The 20,728-nt window shown below is 45.1% G+C and overlaps 1 protein-coding gene across 7 annotated transcripts in view; it reads right to left on the bottom strand.

Moving 5' to 3' along the window:
• SH3GL1 (SH3 domain containing GRB2 like 1, endophilin A2) overlaps nt 1–20,613 on the bottom strand; it is a 47,769-nt gene extending 27,156 nt beyond the window's left edge. For 3 of the 7 annotated variants that reach the window (XM_034755253.1, XM_034755255.1, XM_034755254.1), the window contains exon 1: nt 20,122–20,318. In XM_034755253.1, the coding sequence (XP_034611144.1) occupies nt 20,122–20,166 (45 nt within the window). In that variant the 5' untranslated portion in view covers nt 20,167–20,318. Of the gene's footprint in view, nt 1–20,121; nt 20,435–20,481 lie in introns of those variants that run through there. The other 4 variants (XM_034755257.1, XM_034755259.1, XM_034755258.1 and 1 more) reach the window with 4 other exon arrangements.
• Between the last annotated feature and the right edge of the window lie 115 nt (nt 20,614–20,728).

Here is a 20,728-nt window from a genome sequence, read left to right as displayed (position 1 = left end):
TGTGTATGGTTGTCACTAAAATATGCTGTGAGTTGGGGTATCGCCCAAATATTAGATCCCCAGAGACAACAACAAGGGAGGTAATCAATGCCGGGGCGGGTGTGGAACAACCATCAACAGCCATTGACCAGCAAGGGAGTTGTAATTCAGTGACTCACTTGGACAAGGCCACACCAGGGGAATTACTCAACTTTGCCTGGTGACTCAATGGTCACCAGATATGCCTGGACTTATGTTCTGCCCAGTCTATAGATCAAGAATTTCGATTGCGTGCTTATCTTTTATTTTGGTAACTACTCTGACTTCTCGCCTCTCTTTTGTAATCAATAAACTTATTCTAGTGTTTATCCTTACCAGTGAGTTTGACTGAAGTGTTTGGTAAATCTGCTCAGGTTACGAAGGCTGGTGTATGTCCACTTTCCATTGATGAAGTGGTGAACCAATTAATAAATTTGCACTGCTCAAGAACGGGTCTTGAGCAGTGCAAGACAGTGTATCCGGTGGTTCGGGGCTGGGAGCTGGGGGGGGGGATTTGGTTGATGCCTTTCTCTGTGATTCGTGAGTGGCTCTGGGATTCAGGCTATCTACCCGGGTGTGGGCTCTGCATGTGTTTGTACTGAGTGGTAACAGCATCTGGAGGGGTTTACTGCTTGCCACCAGTAAGGCATTGTGAGAGACAACTCAGAATGGTGAGTAAAGGGAGTGCAGTGATCCCATAGTCCCAGGCTGCACCCCGGGGATCCCGTCACAGTAAGTCACCAAGAGAACACAGAACTGAAGAAAGTTAGTGGGGGACACAGAGTGAATTGGTCTGATGAAAGATCAGCATCTGTATCAGAACGTTTCCACCAATCATGGCGCACAAAGTTATGAGCATTATTGGTGCACAATAAGAGATGAGTAACTACTACAGAGCTTATGAGTAAGTGGAGAGGAAAGAAGAAAAAGATAAGTTTTAGTGAGGAATTGTCCATGGGATCCCCAGTGCTTGGGGGCTTTGCACAGTTACAGCATCTTAGACCTGTCTGCAATTCAGAGATCAAACAATTAATTTGTATAGCAGTAATGCCTAGAGGCGTCATTGTGCTGGCCATTGTACACAGACCTCATAAGAAAGTGCTCTTGCCCAGAAGAGCTTTCAATCTAAACAGACAAATGGTTGAAGGAGAAATGCCTTGCCTATGATCACACAACAGGCTGGTGGTAAAGCTAAAACCAAGAGCCTGTGTCTCCTGGTGCCCGGTTTATGACAAACACTAAATCAGGGTTCCCAACTTGTACCACCAGTGGTCCACATACCACATGAGCTTGATGGTCAACCCAGTCACTTCACAACAATTTTTTGAAGAGGGGGTATGTAAACCAGTAAAATGTGGGGGTCGCTCTGCCTCTCAGACCTCACTTCAGAAGGAAGGGAACAATAAGAGGAATTGAGGAGATTCATAATAGTGCTAGAAAATCTAGCCTGATCGCCCCACAGCGTATTTGCAGCTTATTCATTACATCATTCCTGTTACTATCTTATTTAACCTGCCATTGAGTATCTATGGACCCTGCAACTTCACCATTTACCTGGGTTGTCTATTCTCTGCCAAACTGCTCACATTAGGAATTCTGCCCTATCATCTAGCCTCGACTTTTCTTTCCTTAGCTTCATGCAATTGCTTTTTACACTGCCTTCGTCTGAGAGTAGGAATAATTCCGTTCAGTTAGATCTATCTGAGCACTGGTAATGTTCTTGGGCAAACTCACGTGGAGACTAATATCAGTACCTTTGGACAAATGCGTTACGGAACCATGTCTAGAAATAATAAATACTCTATTCCACACACTCCCTTCGCATTTCAAACATATCTGTGGCAGTTCTTAATGCCCCTCCTAACACTGGTTCCCCAGAACTAGTGCTCTGGTTTACAGGGAGAGGAGCAAAGCAGACGTTAAGGAAGGGGTTCATCAATGGATGTTAAATTTACAGAAGAAATGTCTTAAAGAGGGAAAGACTGGGTCCTGGTCTACACCTAAAAATAAGATTGACCTAGCTACAACATTGTGGAAAATTCTGCATCCTCTGCAATGTAGTTAGGTTGACCTAACCCTCACTGTAGATGCAGCTGCATCGATGGAAGAACTCTGTTGACCTAGCTACTACCTCTTGGAGAGGGGGATTAACTACACTGATGGAAAAAAAACCCTTGTTGCTCCAGGAAGTGTTTACATCTCAGTGCTGCTGTAGTGTAGACATACCCCTAATGAAGTTGTCCAATCATAAAGGAACTTACCAATGGAGGAGCGGTCAGTCTGCTAAAAGGACTTTCATGATAGGTAGGACAAAACTACAGAATCACCTACAAGAGAAACTGAATCCCAGCCAATTCATCTCCACCCAGCTGATGGGCTCAAAGCGATCAAAACAGGATTCCTCACTATGAACTAAGGCCTGGATTACACTAGAGAGTTAGGTGAACGTATGCCGCCTTGCATCGACCTAACTATGGAAGTGTCTACACTAAAATTTCGCTCCCACCAACATAACTGTCCCGCTACACCAACTTAATAACTCCACTTCCACGAGAGGCCGTCAATGTTGATATAGTTAGGTCGACGGAGTGTGAGTGTAGACACTGCGCTGCTTACATCAACTGTTACTGGCTTTCAGAAGCTGTCCCACAATGCCCCCCCACTGGCAGTACAAGGATGCGCACCATCGACACAAGGAGCAAAGCGTAGACACGTACAAGCGATGTAATTACCGTGGTGGCTGTATGCCGACATCAGTTAGGTCGACTTAATTTTGTAGTGTCAACATGCTCTAAGACATACAGCTAGTTAAACAGTAGCCATCAGGGCACATACTTGTAGCGAAGCTAAAAGCTGGGTAGGAGGCTACGGCCCTGCCATTGCAGCTTTCCCATTTTGTCAGAGGGTTAATCATTTACTGTTTCAAACACAGTCAAACTATGAAAGCCGGGGTTTGACCCCTTCTTATGTAGCCGATATCCCCCTAGGAGAGAACTGCCAAAGGCCTTGCTTCTGCACAGATGTGGCATTCAGCAAAAGTGATCTGAACTGATTAATTATGGATACGATATTATATTACAGAAATAAATAGCCACTCGGTTATAAAATCCACTGAACAAAACAGAAGACCTATCCCTGCCTCTCCCAAAACACACAATCCTTTTCCTGCTCACTGGCTACCACGCTACGCACAAGAAGCCTTTCCAAGAATGTTTCATGCTTGTCAACGTATCAATGTTTTCCAAGCTACCCTTTCAACAAGAGAAAAACGGTCCCCTCTTTTTAGGAAAGGAAAAAAAAATAACCTGACAATTTGGCCTTGTCTTGGCTAAAGTCTAATTAGGAATCAGTGTACTGTGCTGCGTTAGGGGAAAAGTGCAACTGTGCTTTAAAAATTGACTCATACCGGAGGAAAAAATAATTTCAACATCCATTTTCATTTCAAGTCTCTACCCAGATTTTCTCTTGACATGTTAAGCCTCAGTTAGCAACAAGGATTTGCACGATACATTTTTTCCTATTTATCATCTCCCATGTTTTCCATATAGTACGAGACAGCCCTTGACTCAAATTTCTTATCTAATGTATCAAAATTAGGGCTGTCGAGTGATTTAAAAAAGTAATTGCGATTAATCACGCTGTTAAACAATAGAATACCATTTATTTTTAATATTTTTGGATGTTTTCTACCTTTTCAAATATATTAATTTAAATTACAACACAGAATACGAAGTGTACATGCTCACTTTATATATATTTTTATTACAAATATTTGCACTGTAAAAAACAAAAATTGTACTGCAACTCACCTCATACAAGTACTGTAGTGCAATCTCTATCATGAAAGTTGAACTTACAAATGTAGAATTACATACCAAAAAACTGCATTCAAAAACAAAACAAAAAAACAAAAAACAACAAAACAAACAAACAACGTAAAACTTTAGATCAGGGGTCGGCAACATCCGGCACGCGGCTCGCCAGGGTAAGAACCCTAGCGGGCCGGGCCAGTTTATTTACCTGCTGACGCGGCAGGTTCAGCTGATCGCAGCCCCCACTCGCCGCAGTTCGCCGTCCTGGGCCAATGGATGTGCTGGCCGCGGCTTCCCGCCGCCCCCATTGGCCCGGGACGGTGAACCGCGGCGAGTGGGGGCTGCGATCGGTTGAACCTGCCGCGTCAGCAGGTAAATAAACTGGCCCGGCCCACTAGGGTGCTTACCCTTGTGAGCCGTGTGCCAAACGTTGCCGACCCCTGCTTTAGAGTCTACAAGGCTACTCAGTTCTACTTCTTGGTCAGCCAATCACTCAGACAAACAAGATTGGTTACAATTTGCAGGAGACAATGCTGCCTGCTTCTTGTTTACAACGAACAGGCGTTCACATGACACTGTTGTAGCTGGCGTTGCAAGATATTTACATGACAGATGCGCTAAAGATTCATATGTCCCTTCATGCTTCAACCACCATTCCAGAGGACATGCTTCCATGCTGGTGATGGGCTCTGCTTGATAACGGTCCAAAGAGGTGCAGACTGATGCACCATCATTTTCATTATCTGAGTCAGATGCCACCAGCAGAAGGTGGATTTTCTTTTTTGGTGGTTTGGGTTCTGTAGTTTCCACATCAGAGTGTTGCTCGTTTAAGACTTCTAAAAGCCTGCTCCACACCTCGCCCCTCTAACATTTTGGATGGCACTTCAGAGTCTTAAACCTTGGGTCGTGTGCTGTAGCTATTTTTAGAAATCTCACATCAGTGCCTTCTTTGCATTTTGTCAAAACTGCTGTGAAAGTGTTCTTAAAACGAACATGTGCTGGGTCATCATCCGAGACTGCTATAACAACATGAAATATATGCAGACTGTGGGTAAAACAGAGCAAGAGACATACAATTCCCCCCCCCCAAGGAGTACAGTCACAAATTTAATTGATGCTTTTATTTTTTTTAAACAAGCATCAGCAGCATGGAAGCATGTCCTCTGGAATGGTGGCCGAAGCGTGAAGGGGCATGTGAATGTTTAGCGCATCTGGCATGTAAATACAACGCTGGCTACAAAAGTGCCATGCAAATGCCTGTTCTCACTTTCAGATGACATTGTAAATAAGAAGCAGGCAGCAGTATCTCCCGTCAATGTAAACAAACTTGTTTGTCTTAGTGATTGGCAGAATAAGGAGGAGGACTGAGTGGACTTGTCAGCTCTAAAGTTTTACACGGTTTTGTTTTAGAGTGCAGTTATGTAACCAACAAAAAAAAAAATCTGCATTTGTAAGTTATACTTTCACAATAAAGAGATTGCACTTCAGTACTTGTATGAGGTGAATTGAAAAATACTATTTGTTTTATCACTTTTACAGTGCATATAGTTAATAAAAAAATATAAAGTGAGCACTATGCACTTTGTATTCTGTATTGTAATTGAAATCAGTATTGAAAACGTAGAAAAACATCCAAAAATATTTAATAAATTTCAATTGGTATTCTATTGTTGTAAGTGTGATTAATTGCAATTAATTTTTGAGTAAATCACGTGAGTTAACCGATTAATTGATAGCCCTAATAAAAATTATTGGTGAAGATAAGTGCATAAGAAAAGAGAAGCAACAGGTTTTCACTACTCACCCAACGACCTGAAATACTGCATTCAGTTCTGGACATCAACAGAAAAAACACAGTGGGGAGAGCTCATGGAAGAACAAAAAAAGATACGACTTAAACAAGGACTCTTCCTTCGCTAGTTTCTACTCTTGCAGGAGTATTCAAACATGCCGTTGTATCAGGGTATGGCATGTTGTGTCACACCTCTAGTCTTCACAGCAGGACGTCCTTAGACTCATCCCAATGTTGTTTTGCCGAGGTAAAGCTCATCTTTGCTAATCATCAAGATAACTTTGCTAACATTTTCATAATGGTTTAAATGCCGACAAATGCTGCAGCTGCTCGGTAGATCATTTTTATTCTTAAGGGGACACTATCAAGATTTTAAATGTACGATCAAATGCAGTTCACTTGCCTTGCTGCTACAGTCACAGGTACATTCAAAATCCTGAGTCTAACTGCTACTTAATGTAACTATGCCCTGCAGGCACAAACAGGAGTCATCCCTTAGCATTTTACTTTTCTTTGATGCACAGAGGAGTTTTAAAAGTGAGAATAATCCCAATATCTGGTTCTCCAGGTTTGTGCCAGACCAATCTCTCATAAATCCCCAAGAACACATGCGCACAGATGTGTGTCTGGGACAAAAGAGGTTGTGGGTGTTTTGTTTTTAAATGTTTCTCCCGCATAGCAGTTTCAATGTGGTTAAGATCAGAAACCTGTTTATGTGGGGAAAAAGGCACCTTCTTACTCAAGAGATCTGCTCTGTGGGTGTATATTCAGAATGACATCAGCACACACTGATAAAGGTTACTACTTTTTTAAGTACTGCTAGCCCTAAAGTCAACAGAACTTTGGAGGATGAGCTAGACTCTATTCTGACTTCATCAATTGAATGCATAATACGTTTTCATTGCTGGGGATGATGCCTGAGCTAGCAAGAAGCCCGCTTGATATTCAGATCCTAGCATGAATTTTGAAGGGTTGTCATAGTTAGAAAAAGCACCTTAAAACTTGTTAATGGCGCAAACTTGACCTTCTAGCCACTGAACGATAAGACTGCATCCTGGGGGGGTCCATGTTTAAGTCACTTTTCGGAACAGCACGCTAAATATTAGTGACACGGTCAGGTGTTATTATCTGGTAGTTAGTATGCAATAAGAGGATTCTGAAATACCCAGTGGCTGCAAGTGACAAGGTTTATTAATAAGATATCAGCAGCAAAGCTAATTAAACAAGACACACAATAAAAGGCCTTCTTTGGAAGAGACAGTGGCATGGTTCTTAATGACGTTCTTGATTGTCACGCAGTAGTATTACTGCAACGGGGTTGGATCCCAGTAGCCCAGATGTCTCATAACAGACTGAATCAACGTGGGCCTTGCTACATCTGGCTGCTGAGTTCCAAACCCATGCATATCAGCCTCAGAGGTAGAGAACTTGTGTGCGCCCTCACTCTCTCTGGCAGGATGGTTACCATTTCTACAACCTGAGACACAATGATCAGTTCACACAATACTGAGATAAACACACACCGTTACTGGACTGGATCCAGGAACAATTTGTTTATTCTCTCTCTAGCTTAGGGATCCGCCACTGCTCAGTCCCTGCCCTCTGAGCGCATCCATTTCCTGTCAACAGCAATCTGTTTCTGAAAGTGATGGGATTGCAGTTTAACAGGATGGGAGAAGGAAATCAGACAGGGAGAAAAGATGCTTTTCTAACCACAAAGAGAGGCCATGACAGGGTCAAAACCTGAAGAAGTTACAGGCATGTCACACACAAGCCTGTCGAGAGAGAAGCTGGAGGTGCCCTACAGGGAATTTTAGGCTTCCCAAGAGCCTACATCCTTCTCTATCTGTCACAACTCAGCACAGATCTAACTCACCCCTTCCCAGCTGATGCAGCCTGACTCATGATTTTGAGACAGGATTTCTGCATGTGCAGTGAGAAATGCGATTTGGCAGATAGCAGCCATGGGGGATAATATATTCAATTACCCACATTCGCAGGGTAAAGGTGGAGTCACTCATCATCTGTTAGGCTCCGATCCCAGGACTTGCCTATGGCCGCACGTTAATGATTTACAGCAGATAGCAGGACAGACCACGTCACAGCTACAGCAAGAAAGGCTGCTTGTGAAACAGCTCAGCAGTGCCCCAAAGAACCACTGAACTTCTGCACAAGCAAACCTCAGCGGATGCCGTTAACCCTGGGGCTCATCAACTGCAGGCTGGTTTGGTTGCGGTTCTTTGCTAAGCATTTGGAAGCCTATTTGGGACAGGTAAGGAAGCAGTAGGAGTGTCTGTGAGAGGCAGCAACACACTTCAGCCAGTTGGGCTGCACCAGATTCTCACCTGGATGGGCACCCTCTCCTGTCCTGTTTCATAGCAAATCCCCAATGATAGTTTCCTGGAGGCACAGATACTACTGTTATGGAAACTCCACGTATCTGAGGAGTGCACTCTTTTCATCTGTGCATGGCACTTCATGGGCCCCTACCGCAGAACCTCTGCGGAGTAGTGCAGGATACATGGCCTCATGAAAGGAGTAAGATCACTGGAAAAGCTGGGGAGGGTGTTTGTTAATGAGCAGACTCCCCCCCCGCCCCACAAAACATGCCTGCAATAGGCTACAGCCCAGAACTCAAAGCCCCACATCTCTGCTACTTTGACCCCAGAGTGGAATTGATGGGGAACCTTTTCCTTTGGAGGAACGTGCACTTTCCCCCAAAAGAGCCTGCAGAAACGGCAAGCTGGTGAAAGCCACAATTGTGCCTTGAATCTATCCAAGTGTTACAGCGATTCCTCAGAGAGGGTTACCTAGTTGGCGCCAACCACTGCAGGAAGGCAGAAGACCTTCTGTGATGAGGTTGGTAGCTCCTCCAGAATTGCTACCTGTTTGATGGAGGTGCAATGGGGCAGCAAGCTCACACAAAGGCATTAATGTATGCAGAATAAGGGCAAGAAACGAGGACGTGCTATAGAAATGAATCCGTTTTCACAACCCGGCCTGCCTGATCTCATCCTTATTTTGCTCCTTCCCTGGGGGGAAGTGTTGGTGGGGAGAGATGGGAGGAAGTATTTCCTTTCTCTGCATTCAGGAACCTATCCCCCAGCACCTTCCTGTTTCCTGACACTTTCGATAGTTCACTGACACTCACCCATGACCTACTGATCTTTTATAAAACAAGGACAGTTCTCAACTTTAACACATTTATATAGCTACAAATAGGGGAGAGTGGTGTGGCCCTGTCAGAGAAATGAGAACAGGACTAGGACCAGAACTCCTAAGTTTTATGCTTGGATCTGCCACTCCAGCTTTGAACAAGCTGTGTATCCTTCCTGTGTTCTGGATTCACTCATCTGTAGGGCCCGACCAAATTCGCGGCCATGAAAAATGCATCACAGACCATGAAATCTGGCCTTCCCCGTGAAATCTGGCTACTGTAGGGGGCCGCAGTACTGCCACCCTTACTTCTGCACTGCCTTCCGAGATGGGCGGCTGTTGGCGGGGCACCCAGCTCTGAAGGCAGTGCCGCCGCCAGCAGTAGCGTGGAACTAAGGATGGCAATACCGCAATCCCCCTACAATGGGCAGAGGGATAGCTCAGTGGTTTGAGCATTGGCCTGCTAAACCCAGGGTTGTGAGTTCAATCCTTAAGGGGGCCACTTAGGGATCTGGGGCAAAACCAGTACTTGGTTCTGCTCGTGAAGGCAGAGGGCTGGACTTGATGACCTTTCAGTTCTATGAGATAGGTATATCTCCATATATTTTAATAGCCTTGCGACCCTTCCCTTTTGGATCAGGAACCCCCAGTTACAACACTGTGAAATTTCTGATTTAAATACCCGAAACCATCAAATGCAAGATTTTTTAAATCCTATGACCATACAATTTACCCAAAATGGACCATGAATTTGGTAGATCCCTACTCATCTGTACAATGGGGATAATACTTTCCTCACTCATAGATGAACTATGTTGAACTGAGCTATGGTACTGAGCTAGTACTTCTCTCAACTGCCACCTTTGGGATCAAGAAATCTACCAAGCCTTTACGCTTTCAAAGGAAACCTTTAAAACGTGAAGGGATTGCAACCAATGCAGCAGCATCGGCCTGAGTTTGCAGACAGGCTGAAACCATAGCTCAGAGAGATGGGGCTGTCAATGCTGATCTATGATAACAGAAACAGTGTTATTTTAACTATTTCATTGCTGACAAAGGATGCGAGAAAGGAGAGGGCCATTTGTATGGGCAAGAATATTAAGATATACCGTGAGCAATGTCTCTTTTTAGGTGGCTGCAATGGCAACTGTTTGTATAAGTATTATTACCTAGGACAGACTGGCAAGATCACTGCCAACCAAGTTCACTGTAGAAGAAATGGGTGTAACAGAACTGAACGCTTCTATGCTTCCCAACTCTCCCACCTCCACAGATGCACACAGCTCAGCAAACACATCAATCATTTAAACAGTGATCTCCAGCGATAGCAACTGGCACCTCACAGGAGCTCTGTGCCTCTCTGTGTCGGACTAGGATGACCGACTGAAGTATAATGAAGACTGATTAGCTGAACAGGAGAGTCCCTCTCTACGTCCTCTCAACAACATACTGGATTCCATGCTGTGTAATACATGATTGTCATGCTATACATGGGACACAACGCTGTCCCATGCTTAAACAAGTCAGGTTTTCCCCAGGCTCCGTCCCTCAGGAGCACATTAATGCTGAAAGCCAGACCTGGAGGACTGCAGGGGATTCCTGTCCGGGTTAATATTAATAGAACATGTGCCCCATGAGTCATGTTCATTGCTGCCAGCATAATACAATGTTTAACTTCATCAATTCAAGCTCTCCACCCCTTTGGATGGGGCAACTGGAGCCCAATCCTGCCTGATGCTGAGCACTGCTGATTCCGAAGGGAGTTGGGGAGTTCCGTGCACCACAAATTTGGGCCCTTATTCCGCTTTCAGTCTTGATCGTCAGAACATATAAACTCACACGGCTCTACCGAGGTCAGCGTGGACCCCGGGTTGCCTTGAAGCGACTTCTCCCAAGAACCGTTTGGAAGTTAAAATTGAAGTATTTGAACCAATGGTTTCAAAATTGGAAACTAACACGACAGGAAAGTCCACAAATGGTTCCCAGGGCAGCGAAGTTAGAACTAAGTGTTGTTTCTAAAAACCCTTCTGCTGCGATGATTACAGAGAACGCCTTTTCCATGCCAGGTCGGACATAATGGAATGTTATATCCAAAATAAGCACATAGGAGAAAGAGTATACTCTCATTCAGTGGCTTTCTAACCTTGCCATTTAAATCATCTTCCTGTTGCAGATCCTAGTCTGCTTCGCAAAGTATTTTCATGTTTCCAACTTAGACCTTACATTGATTTTTGCTCAGAACCATTTACTCTAGAGTGAATCTGACACTGAAAATGAACAGTTTGAAAATATCTGTTGAATCTGACGCTCTCTTCAAGTCATTCCTGACTATATTGTAATTCCTTTTCCCAGGCTAGTATCACAACTGACCATGTTGCCAATTTATATTGTTTTTTAAATCCACGTTTTATATACATTTGTTTCAGGGTGGTTTAGTTTTGCTAGATTTTGTTTGCAACTAGAATACTTTGTGTCTGACAATTTTTTAAAATTCATCTCTTGTGAGACCACTCACTCCACACTTCAAGTCCTAGAGGACAGGCTTCCAGATCACAACACTGCTAACTAGTCCACTCACCCACCTAACTTAATGATTTGATGAATGGAAAATCACTTTCATTATGCACTCATTTCGTGCAAATATGCCTCCTTAGCATCAACTGGCAATTTCCCACTGAAACATTAACAAGACAAGTCACCAAAGACCCCTCACGGTCAACGTTTGCAGGAAGTGAAAGTGGCCTTTCAATAGAAAACGCAATTTTTAAACCAATGGTATCTTAACGTTTTCCAGTCTCATTGGGGGTGGGATTGTACATGCTCCAGTGACACAAAACACCAAGACAGGCACCCCAGTTTTATTTTAGCATTGCACAGCTGGGAAAAAGAAGCCACATGTTTGGCGACTCTTTTTGGGTTGACGAAGGTCCCAGATCTCTTACAAAATCCTGATGAACTAAAAAAGGATTGAGGCAAAATGATGTTCCCATTAAGCAACCTTGGCTATCTCCTTATTGGCAGTCTCAGCAGAAGGGCCAGATACTGAGCGAGCCGTAGAGACTGAATTCTCTTCTCCCTCCCTGGACTCCATCCTGCAGAACAAGACTAAAGCACACCGGCAGGAGGTACCACGCTGGTCATTTGCCCTGTGCTGTCTGGTCTCTGGAGAGCCTTCAACACACCAGAGCATCTGAAAAATGTGTCTCTCTCTGAAAATTATTACACAAGCTCAGGCCTGTCAAGAGAAATTTGGGGCCCAGATATATCACGTTTGCTGGGGCCCTACCTCCTCCCATTTCATTTTATTTACACAGATGTTTCTCCCCATCACTCCCCAGGCTCAGGGCCCCAGTACAGTCCCCCTGCCCTTCAGCCCTGGTTAAGTTTAAACTCAATGGGCCCGATTCTCAGTTACTTGGTTCCTGCATTGGGTGGCTTTAAGACACCTTTATGCTTCTGGGGTGAAGTCCTGGCCACATTCAAGTCAACAGGAGTTTTGCCAATGATCCGTTCTTCAGAGCCCTGCCTGGCACCCACAGCAGAGTTCTGGCAGCCTCTGGGATGCTCTCACTTACATTGGTTCATCACAGCTTGCCCTAGGCATGCTGGGGTTTTGAGCAAAGATAACACAAAGTCCTATGCCACGTCTACATAGCCAAGGAGGCCCCCCTATGGCCCCAGAGCAGCACTTACGTCCACTTTAATGCCCCTGTGTACTGCCAGAGTGATCTAAAGAGACCGTAAGGTAACGGCGAGCTGTTTTGGTTTGTTGTTTAATGTAAAGGTTATCCTGCATATTGCACGGCTAACAACCGGTCTCCCTTCTCTAAGAGTATCATATGTTGTGCAGCTAGTCCTGAAGTGACGCATGTTTCACCCGCAGACATTCCAGAGGAACCCACCACCTGGCTTCTGTATGCAGAATGAAGGAAGTGAGCAGAAAGACAAATATTACTCTGACAGAAGTGCTAAAGGACAATGTAAGGAAGTGACTTGCTACAGCTCTGCAGATTTATTTTTAATAAATCTTATAAAGTAGCAACCTCAAGAAAAAATGAAGATGCAAGTGTAAAGCCACAAGAGGAAGAATATGCCCCAGGTATATAGATCAAGGAAATGCCAGCCAGGCCTGCCTGAGAATGGGAGAAATTCTATCCACCCCCGTCAGCTGCATTCTCTCCCCCAGCCACAAAACTGTCCTTGTACCGCATGCCTGGGACCAGACCTCATCTCGCAGGCATTTCAGTGCATACCACCACATTGCTGAGTTGGTGTTGTCAAATTAAGTGGAAGGAACTTCTTGGGACTCCTTAGCAACTGGCTGGAGAGGGTGCACGCATGCAAATTGATCCTAGAGCTCTCTTGACTCTTCCAGCTATAACAACTATCATCAGGTTACAGAGAATTGTTCTGGCTCTTGGACTGCGCTGAAAGAAAAACTCTTGCTATCAAAAGGAAGAGATCGTGAAAGCAGTCACCAGCCACACGAAAGAGCACTTGTATATGAGAGAGAGAGAGCGGAGTTACTGACACCTGCCACTTTTCAGGATTGCCAATATCTGCCATAGGGTTGTGGGACTGTTAGACCTACTGCTCCCCGCCTTCCCTTGGGTGATGGCTTTTGCGTTTCATACATGGGGGAAGAGATTGCTGGGCTCTGCATTTCAGACCAGGAAAGGGGGAGCAGTAACCCTCTCGCCTCCCCAAATCCTGCTGGGGGAAGAGGATGTGTCTTTATTTCACAAATCAAGCAGCACTGCTTTCTTACTATACTGTTCAGGATAGCTCAGTGGTTTGAGCATTGGCCTGCTTAAACTCAGGGTTGTGAGTTCAATCCTTGAGGGGGCCATTTAGGGCTCTGGGGCAAAAATCTGTCTGGGGATTGGTCCTGTTTTGAGCAGGGGTTTAGACTAGACCTCCTGAGGTCCCTTCCAACCCCGACATTCTTTGATTCTATCTTTTGATTCAACTGTTAGCTGTTGCAGCAAGGACCTCTGTGACGTTTGGAAGCCAGAAGCTCCCATGTATGGGATGGGCGAGAAGCACTGCTCTAGCCCATCCCAATGACCGGTTCGTGGACCAGCGCCAGTCCCTGAGATCCCCCTGGCAGTTTAGGAAGGCAGTAAGCCGGTCCCTGGTATCAAAAAGGTTGAGAAACACTGGGCTAGAGGATACAGAAGCAAGGTCCAGTGGCACTAGAAAAAATCATCCATTATTTGCTGAGCCAGTTTATAAAGGCGGCCAGGTTCAGCAAGGTTTGTGGGGTCAGCTTGATCAAGGCCAAAGCATGTCAGACCTGTTTAAGAAAGACATTTTGGTCTAGTCTCCAGCCCGTTTTAGAAACATGAAGACTCAGTCCAGGTAGATGTTAAGTGTTTGTTAGGCTGAGTCCATTATAAAAGCGATGTCAGCTGACAGACCTCTTGTTATGTAGACGGGCCCACAGAAGGGTCCCAATGCAGTAGTGAGGAGCTAGAAAAAGGCCCCCAGTATATCAGCCCTAGCAGGATTGAGCATGTGCAAGGTCACAGCTTCAGTCAGTGCAGGCGTCACATTTAAACAGAAGTTTACAGCCCTGCCCACACTATGACTGAAATCAAGAAAGAAGCAAACAGCTATTGCTAGCAAGATCTAGTACTGCTACCCCCAAACAGCGGGGATGAGGAGTTTCCCCTAACTGAATCAAGCCTGCTATCTCCACCACGGCCAGGTCTACAAAAGGAAATTTTAAGGAAAACATAAATAAATAAAAATACGAGCCCTCACGTTCACCTGAATCAGCTTTAGCAGAAATGGGAGCTTTAGTGTAGACAAGACTGGCAGTTTACAATCGCTTTGTACTACTGTCTTAGGCCTTGTCCACACTAGAAAGTTGTACTGCTTTAACAATACCCCCTTCCATCCCACAATTCAGTGCTATCAGTATAAAGGTGATTATACCAGTTCAGCTATCATCATACGGGAAGGGGGATACCTGTACCGCTATAAGAAGATAATGCCTAGCTCCTATGCAGTAGATCTCGAAGTAACTTACAAAAGGTCGTCACACTATCCTTATACCATTTTACATGTGGAGAAACTGGGGCAGAGGGTAGTGAAATGATTTACCCATGGTCACCCAGTAGGCCAGTGACAGAGCTGGGAATAAAACCCAGGTCTTCTAAGGCCCATTCTAGCCACTAGGCCACCTAGCTCAGTGGATTGAGCATTGGCCTGCTAAACCCAGGGTTGTGAGCTCAATCCTTGAAGGGGCCATTTAGGGATCTGGGGCAAAAATCTGTCTGGGCTTTGGGCAGGGGGTTGGACTAGATGACCTCCTGAGATCCCTTCCAACCCTGATAGTCTATGAACGTACTGCATCCATCCTAGGGCCTGTACCGGTATAACCATACCAATTAAAAAAAAAAGGCAGGGGAGGGAGAAATCACACCCCATCTGACATAATCATACCAGTACAATTTTCAAGGGTAGACTAGGCCTCAGTTAAACCTGCTATGTGGGACAGGTCTGAATTAATTTAAGATCAACAAGGATTAGATATTTATAAGGATATCAAGAGTTATCCTAATTAATGACACCAGAAGTTTTGGAATGGATATTAAACTTCATGCTTCACAGTTTAAGCCAATCTCTGTTAGAGAGCAGGATGAGACCTATACAGGAGGTGGCTTATACCCAGTCTGCCTAGTGCAGGGCTCTTACACCTCCCTGTGAAACATCTGGTACCCAGCCACTGTCAGAGACAGGATACTGGCCTAGGAAGACCTGAGGAATTGCCAGACTGGATCAGAGCCATGACTGACACAAAGAGCGCAACAATGATTTTCCCAAGCTTGCTCCCAAATCAAGATGCTGAAACTCAAAACCAAACAGAAATCTCAAGGCTGTTTCTTCTTCTCGCTCTAGGGAGAAATTGATATCTTTTTTAAAAGAGGGACATTTAACTATGAAGCAGCAGGACTTGTTCTGCATACAAACAGGATAACTATTCACCACCTGCAACACTTTGCCAGAACGGGTTGTTTTGGATTGGGTTTGGGGTTTTTTTGCTACAAGCTCCATTGCTTTCTGCTGCGGGGGAGCCTGGCAGCTTCACCCAAGAAGAGTGCAAATCACTGACGTAAAAGCCAAAGGCCTCTCTAAGGAACACAATGGGGCAGGATCAAGTCCTCTTCATGGCCATCAGCACCGCCTTGCTCAGCTGGAGGAGGATTTGGCAGCATGTCCTCGGTCATTGGGAGGGAGAGGATCCCCCACTCACTGGCACAACAATGCAGTTTTTTTTGAAGGGAGAGAGGATTGCTAGATTCCTTTGTAAGCTTAAATTCTTCATACATCTTGCCCTGTTTAACAGCAGAAATGGAATTAAATACAGCTCTTTAAGAAAGCCACTGCCAAATCCACATGTGTGGAAGATCCAAATCCTCCATGAGAGCCAAAAATAACTAATCAGCCTGTGGCGTCTTCTATTCTCGCCCCTTCACCCCAGGAGCACAGCAGAAGTGGGTGGGATACTGTGAGTGCGTGCACGTGGGAGAGACACGGGAAACAGAATGGGTGTGATTGGTCCCTACCCCTCAAAGAAATAGACTCTGTAGCTTTAGCCATTGTCAAAGCAACTCAAACACCTGAGAGCAGTTAGCCCTGTCCATCCTCAGAAAGAGAAGTGCAGGACAGATTCCTTTCCTCCCACCTCACTGTGAAACATGCAATTCACTTCTGCAACCATGCCGTGAACATTGGCAGCAAGCCTCCAATTAAACTAGGTTTTGCCAGAATTAGATCAGTTTCCAAATCTTGGCAGCAGCAGCAGGGAGATGTGAAAAAGGACTCCAGATGCAATTGTGCATACTCCTTATCTCCTGGTTTTTAAAATGCCCTTGCACACAGTCTAAATATTCAAATAAAGTGAAAAGAGAGGGACAGGTCACCAACAAATTTCTGCACTGTGGCTATTGCTCACTTCAATTCTGTGAGGCTTTAACATTCGCACAAGTGCACAGAACCTGGGATCAGTGCTTGTATTATAAAATGAACTGAAAATATTAGAAACAAAAAAACCACCACCAACCAAAGAAGTGGGAATTCAATTCAATTTTAGATACGTCCCACCCGAAGAAAGCTTTCATCACATGTTCCAGAGTGATGTAGTTAGTCTTGAGAAACACATTGCTTTTGACTCAGACACGAACTTTCACTGCTTAAAACACCACAGTGATCTATGACAGTGAAATCCTCCAACAAGCGATTCCCAGCTGACCTTTCCCCTTGGACCATCTTAAAGCACATGATCCAAGCGTTTGTTTTAAGTAGTCAGGAGGAGTGAAGTCTTCAGCAATCTAGTCCTTTGTTTTCCTTTTAAGCAAAGTTCTTTTTCATAAAGGTAACCAAGAAAGGAGGCAAAACGACTTAGCAAACATACTTGGATTAAGCTGCGCTTCACTGGAACTGTTTGTTTACACTTTGTGCCTGGAAAATATAATGAGTCTATTGGTAGAGAAGCACACAGTGTTCAACTGTCATTTTAAATGGGGGAGAACGGATACTGTTTAGGGATATCTGAGGGGTGCTCTTCCCAAAGAAAATTTTGTTGATACTTGGCGCAATTCCAGTGATGAGCTAAAAAAGGGTTCACTTCAGAAGTATTAATAAGTCACAGGGATAAGTCCTCTCTGACTGGGATGGTTAGCAGAAGCCAAAGAGGACAAGGGAGAACTAGTGTGTGAATTCCCTGAGAAGCAGGAAAGTTATCCCAAGCCTCACTTTCGTTTATTTGGAGAATTTTGGATCCCATCACTGATTTGTGGGTAGGATCCCTTTGTAATGAAAGCCTGAACACACAATTTTTGAACTCAGTACCATGGCTTTTACCTGTCCTATCGAGAGAGTTTTTAAATAACTATTTGGCTAATCAGTCATTAAAAATTTGCACATTGGACAGGTTTTCTCCCAGAATTTTAAGGTTGCCATTTCCTGTAAAACACACACACACCCCGAAAACCCAGATTTCATCACATTCACATACCACAAAATCTTTTCCAGTTCCCGATGCCAGCTATCATCAAGGAAGAGGGAATTTCCTGAGTTTATGCTGCAGCTGTACCTGGGGTCTAGTAAAGGGCAGCAACAAGGGCTTGTTATTCCTAGTTACAACCCCACCTTCTGGTCCAGAATTTCACTCCACTTGGTACCTTTCACAGTCTTCCCAACTTCCTCCAACTTTTTTTTCTTCCCATCTTTTCAGATACGTGACTTATTTTTTTTAATTTTTAACTCAATGTTCAGAGAACTGCAGCACATCTTGTAGTGAGGCCATTTAGAGTTCTCTGTTCCAATAACCTTAAGATGTATTTGTGCCCGCTGACCAGAGAACTACTGCAATTCACTCACAATAAACTGCCCATTACAAAACAAGTTCAAGACATAAGAAAATTCTCACTCGCTACTTGCAGTGCACCTTTGAAAGGTGCACTTATAGCAATTAAATATACAGAAGCACTAGTACACACACACACACACACACCTCTCCGCTTACTGGCCCAAGTGGAAGACTCATTTCATTTCCACTAAGCAACACATGGCATATTTGAGTTTTAGAAGTGTTTATATATAGGAGGAATTAAGATGACACTTCAAGTGACAGGACAGTTTCCTGATCACCTTCCTGAGTTCAGAATAAACAAGTAGTCATGGTGATGGTATTAAAGTCTAAAGAGCACAGAGTAGTCTAAGAAATAGATAACGTTGGCATCTTATTGTTTCACTTGTGGATTTGACATGCAATTTAAAGAGGACTTATATGCCACATCCAATACTTGGCAGGAAAAGAACTACACACATACACATTGAGGAAGATGGAGTATTTCTCTTTGCTGAGGGGGGGAAACCCAAGAATACCAATACTGTAGAATGTGGTAGTGGACAGCTCTTATCCACCATTCCTCCCCCTTCAAAACAAGGAAATACTTCAGCATTCCTGCCACAAATCGGGTCACAAAAACAACTGCATCCTTATTTCCACACACAGATCTCTGCTACAATTTCACAACAATAGGATCAAGTCACTAATTTGATTGAGCTCATCTTTTTTAAACCAAAAACATTTAACTTCTGAATTAGAATTCTGCATCCCATGGTGATTGATTCCACCCCTTCTCTACAGTTCCAGAACAAATTCGTTTCCAGTGAAGAGACCAGACAGATGGAAGCCAAGAGGAATGGTGGCTATAAAGCAAGTAGGAATTGAGGGGGAAGAAAAAATGGATGCAAGAATAATAAGCAGCCATCTGTTTTACCTGCTGCCTCCCTGTGCACATCTTTGTTTATATCAGAGAGAACATTACAGTGAGCCTGCATCATTTTCACCAAAATGCAAAACAAATCTCATTAACAAAAGGTAACTCAGTATGCACTAGAAAGGCACAATCTGTTGTGAGTAAAGGTGGAGACACTCAGCACAGGCACACTTAAAATATTAACCTAGATATTTTCCTGGAAGATGAAGCCGTATATAGTCAGTTGGCAGTGCCACAGCCAACCTGAAGCTTTTAATTCAGAAATATCTCCCGTTGCTGTCACAACCCCTCCTCCGCAGCTGCAATTTCGAGCTATCTCCCTTTCCACTTCAGCCCATTCTCGCCAGCCTCAAAAATAAACTGAGATAAAACAATGCAGTGTCAAACCATTCCGAGACTGGGTCAACCCTCAAGATCGGTCTATTTTCAGGTAGGGATCAGCACTCTTACTGGACACAAATACATGGACAACAGCAGAGAAATCTGAACAGGGGGCAAATGGTGATGCCAGGAATTAAAGGGCACCATGTTAGCTGAACCCTGAAGCTCCAGAATCCGTGTGAGTGCAAGTGTCCGAAGGTGCAATGGGGGAAGACTTTCTGAGGGTACAACTGTAAGGGATCTGTGGAGGAGGCCATGTAGGCATGCAAGTGTCTGATAACAGAGGCAACACCTCTGAGTGTCAATAGGAGTCTGGCAACACAGGTCCCTGAAGCTCCGTGCACAAGACTTCCCAAACTTAGCCAACGTTTGCCAACCTTGCCACAACTGGGGACATGCAAGAGAGGTGAGGGCAACCTCTCTTGGGGGGGAGGGATAGCTCAGTGGTTTGAGCATTGGCCTGCTAAACCCAGGGTTGTGAGCTCAATCCTTGAGGGGGCCATTTAGGGATCTGGGCAAAAAATAATTGGTCCTGCTAGTGAAGGTGATGACCTTTCAACATCCCTTCCAGATCTATGAGATAGGTATATCTCCATATATTAATTAATTATTATTATAACCTGCTGTAGATGTGAGCGCGAGGGGTGTCAGTCTCTGGGTCTCTCACCTGGCTCGCTTTGTAGAACTGCTTCTTCAGCCCAGCCACAGACATGCTGCCTCCTCTCCCAGCCTCGGGGGGGGGGGGGGGACCCAGGCACTGCTCAGCCCTGCACCGACCAGGACACACGGACAGCCTGAGACTCAGGACAGACCGACAGACCCGAGCCTGAGACCCTGGACAGACAGACCGACGGACGGACGAACAGACAGCGCCTGACACAGGGACAGACAGACAGACCCGAGCCTGACACAGGGACAGCCTGAGACTCAGGACAGACAGACCGACGGACGGACAGCGCCTGACACAGGGGCGGACAGACAGACCCGAGCCTGGACAGGGCGAGCCCGAGACCACAGACAGACCGACGGACGGACAGACAGCGCCTGACACAGGGGCGGGCGGATGCCCCAGCAGCCCTGGCGGAGCTCCACGGACAGACAAACAGACGGACACAGCCCGGCTCCCCGCGCGGCGGCGCCTCCTCCTCCCGCTCCTCTCCGGAAGTTACATGGCACCCCGCCGCACACTTCCGCCTTTGGCCAGGCCGGAAGCGGGCCAGCCCCGCGGAAGGCCACACGCCCCTTGGCTAGAGCGTCAGGCCAGGAATCACTCC

Source organism: Trachemys scripta, chromosome 22, assembly GCF_013100865.1.
Source record: "Trachemys scripta elegans isolate TJP31775 chromosome 22, CAS_Tse_1.0, whole genome shotgun sequence".
NCBI lineage: Eukaryota > Metazoa > Chordata > Testudines > Emydidae > Trachemys > Trachemys scripta.
Note: the sequence above shows the minus strand (reverse complement) of the source record. Positions and strands in the feature narration are given on the sequence as shown.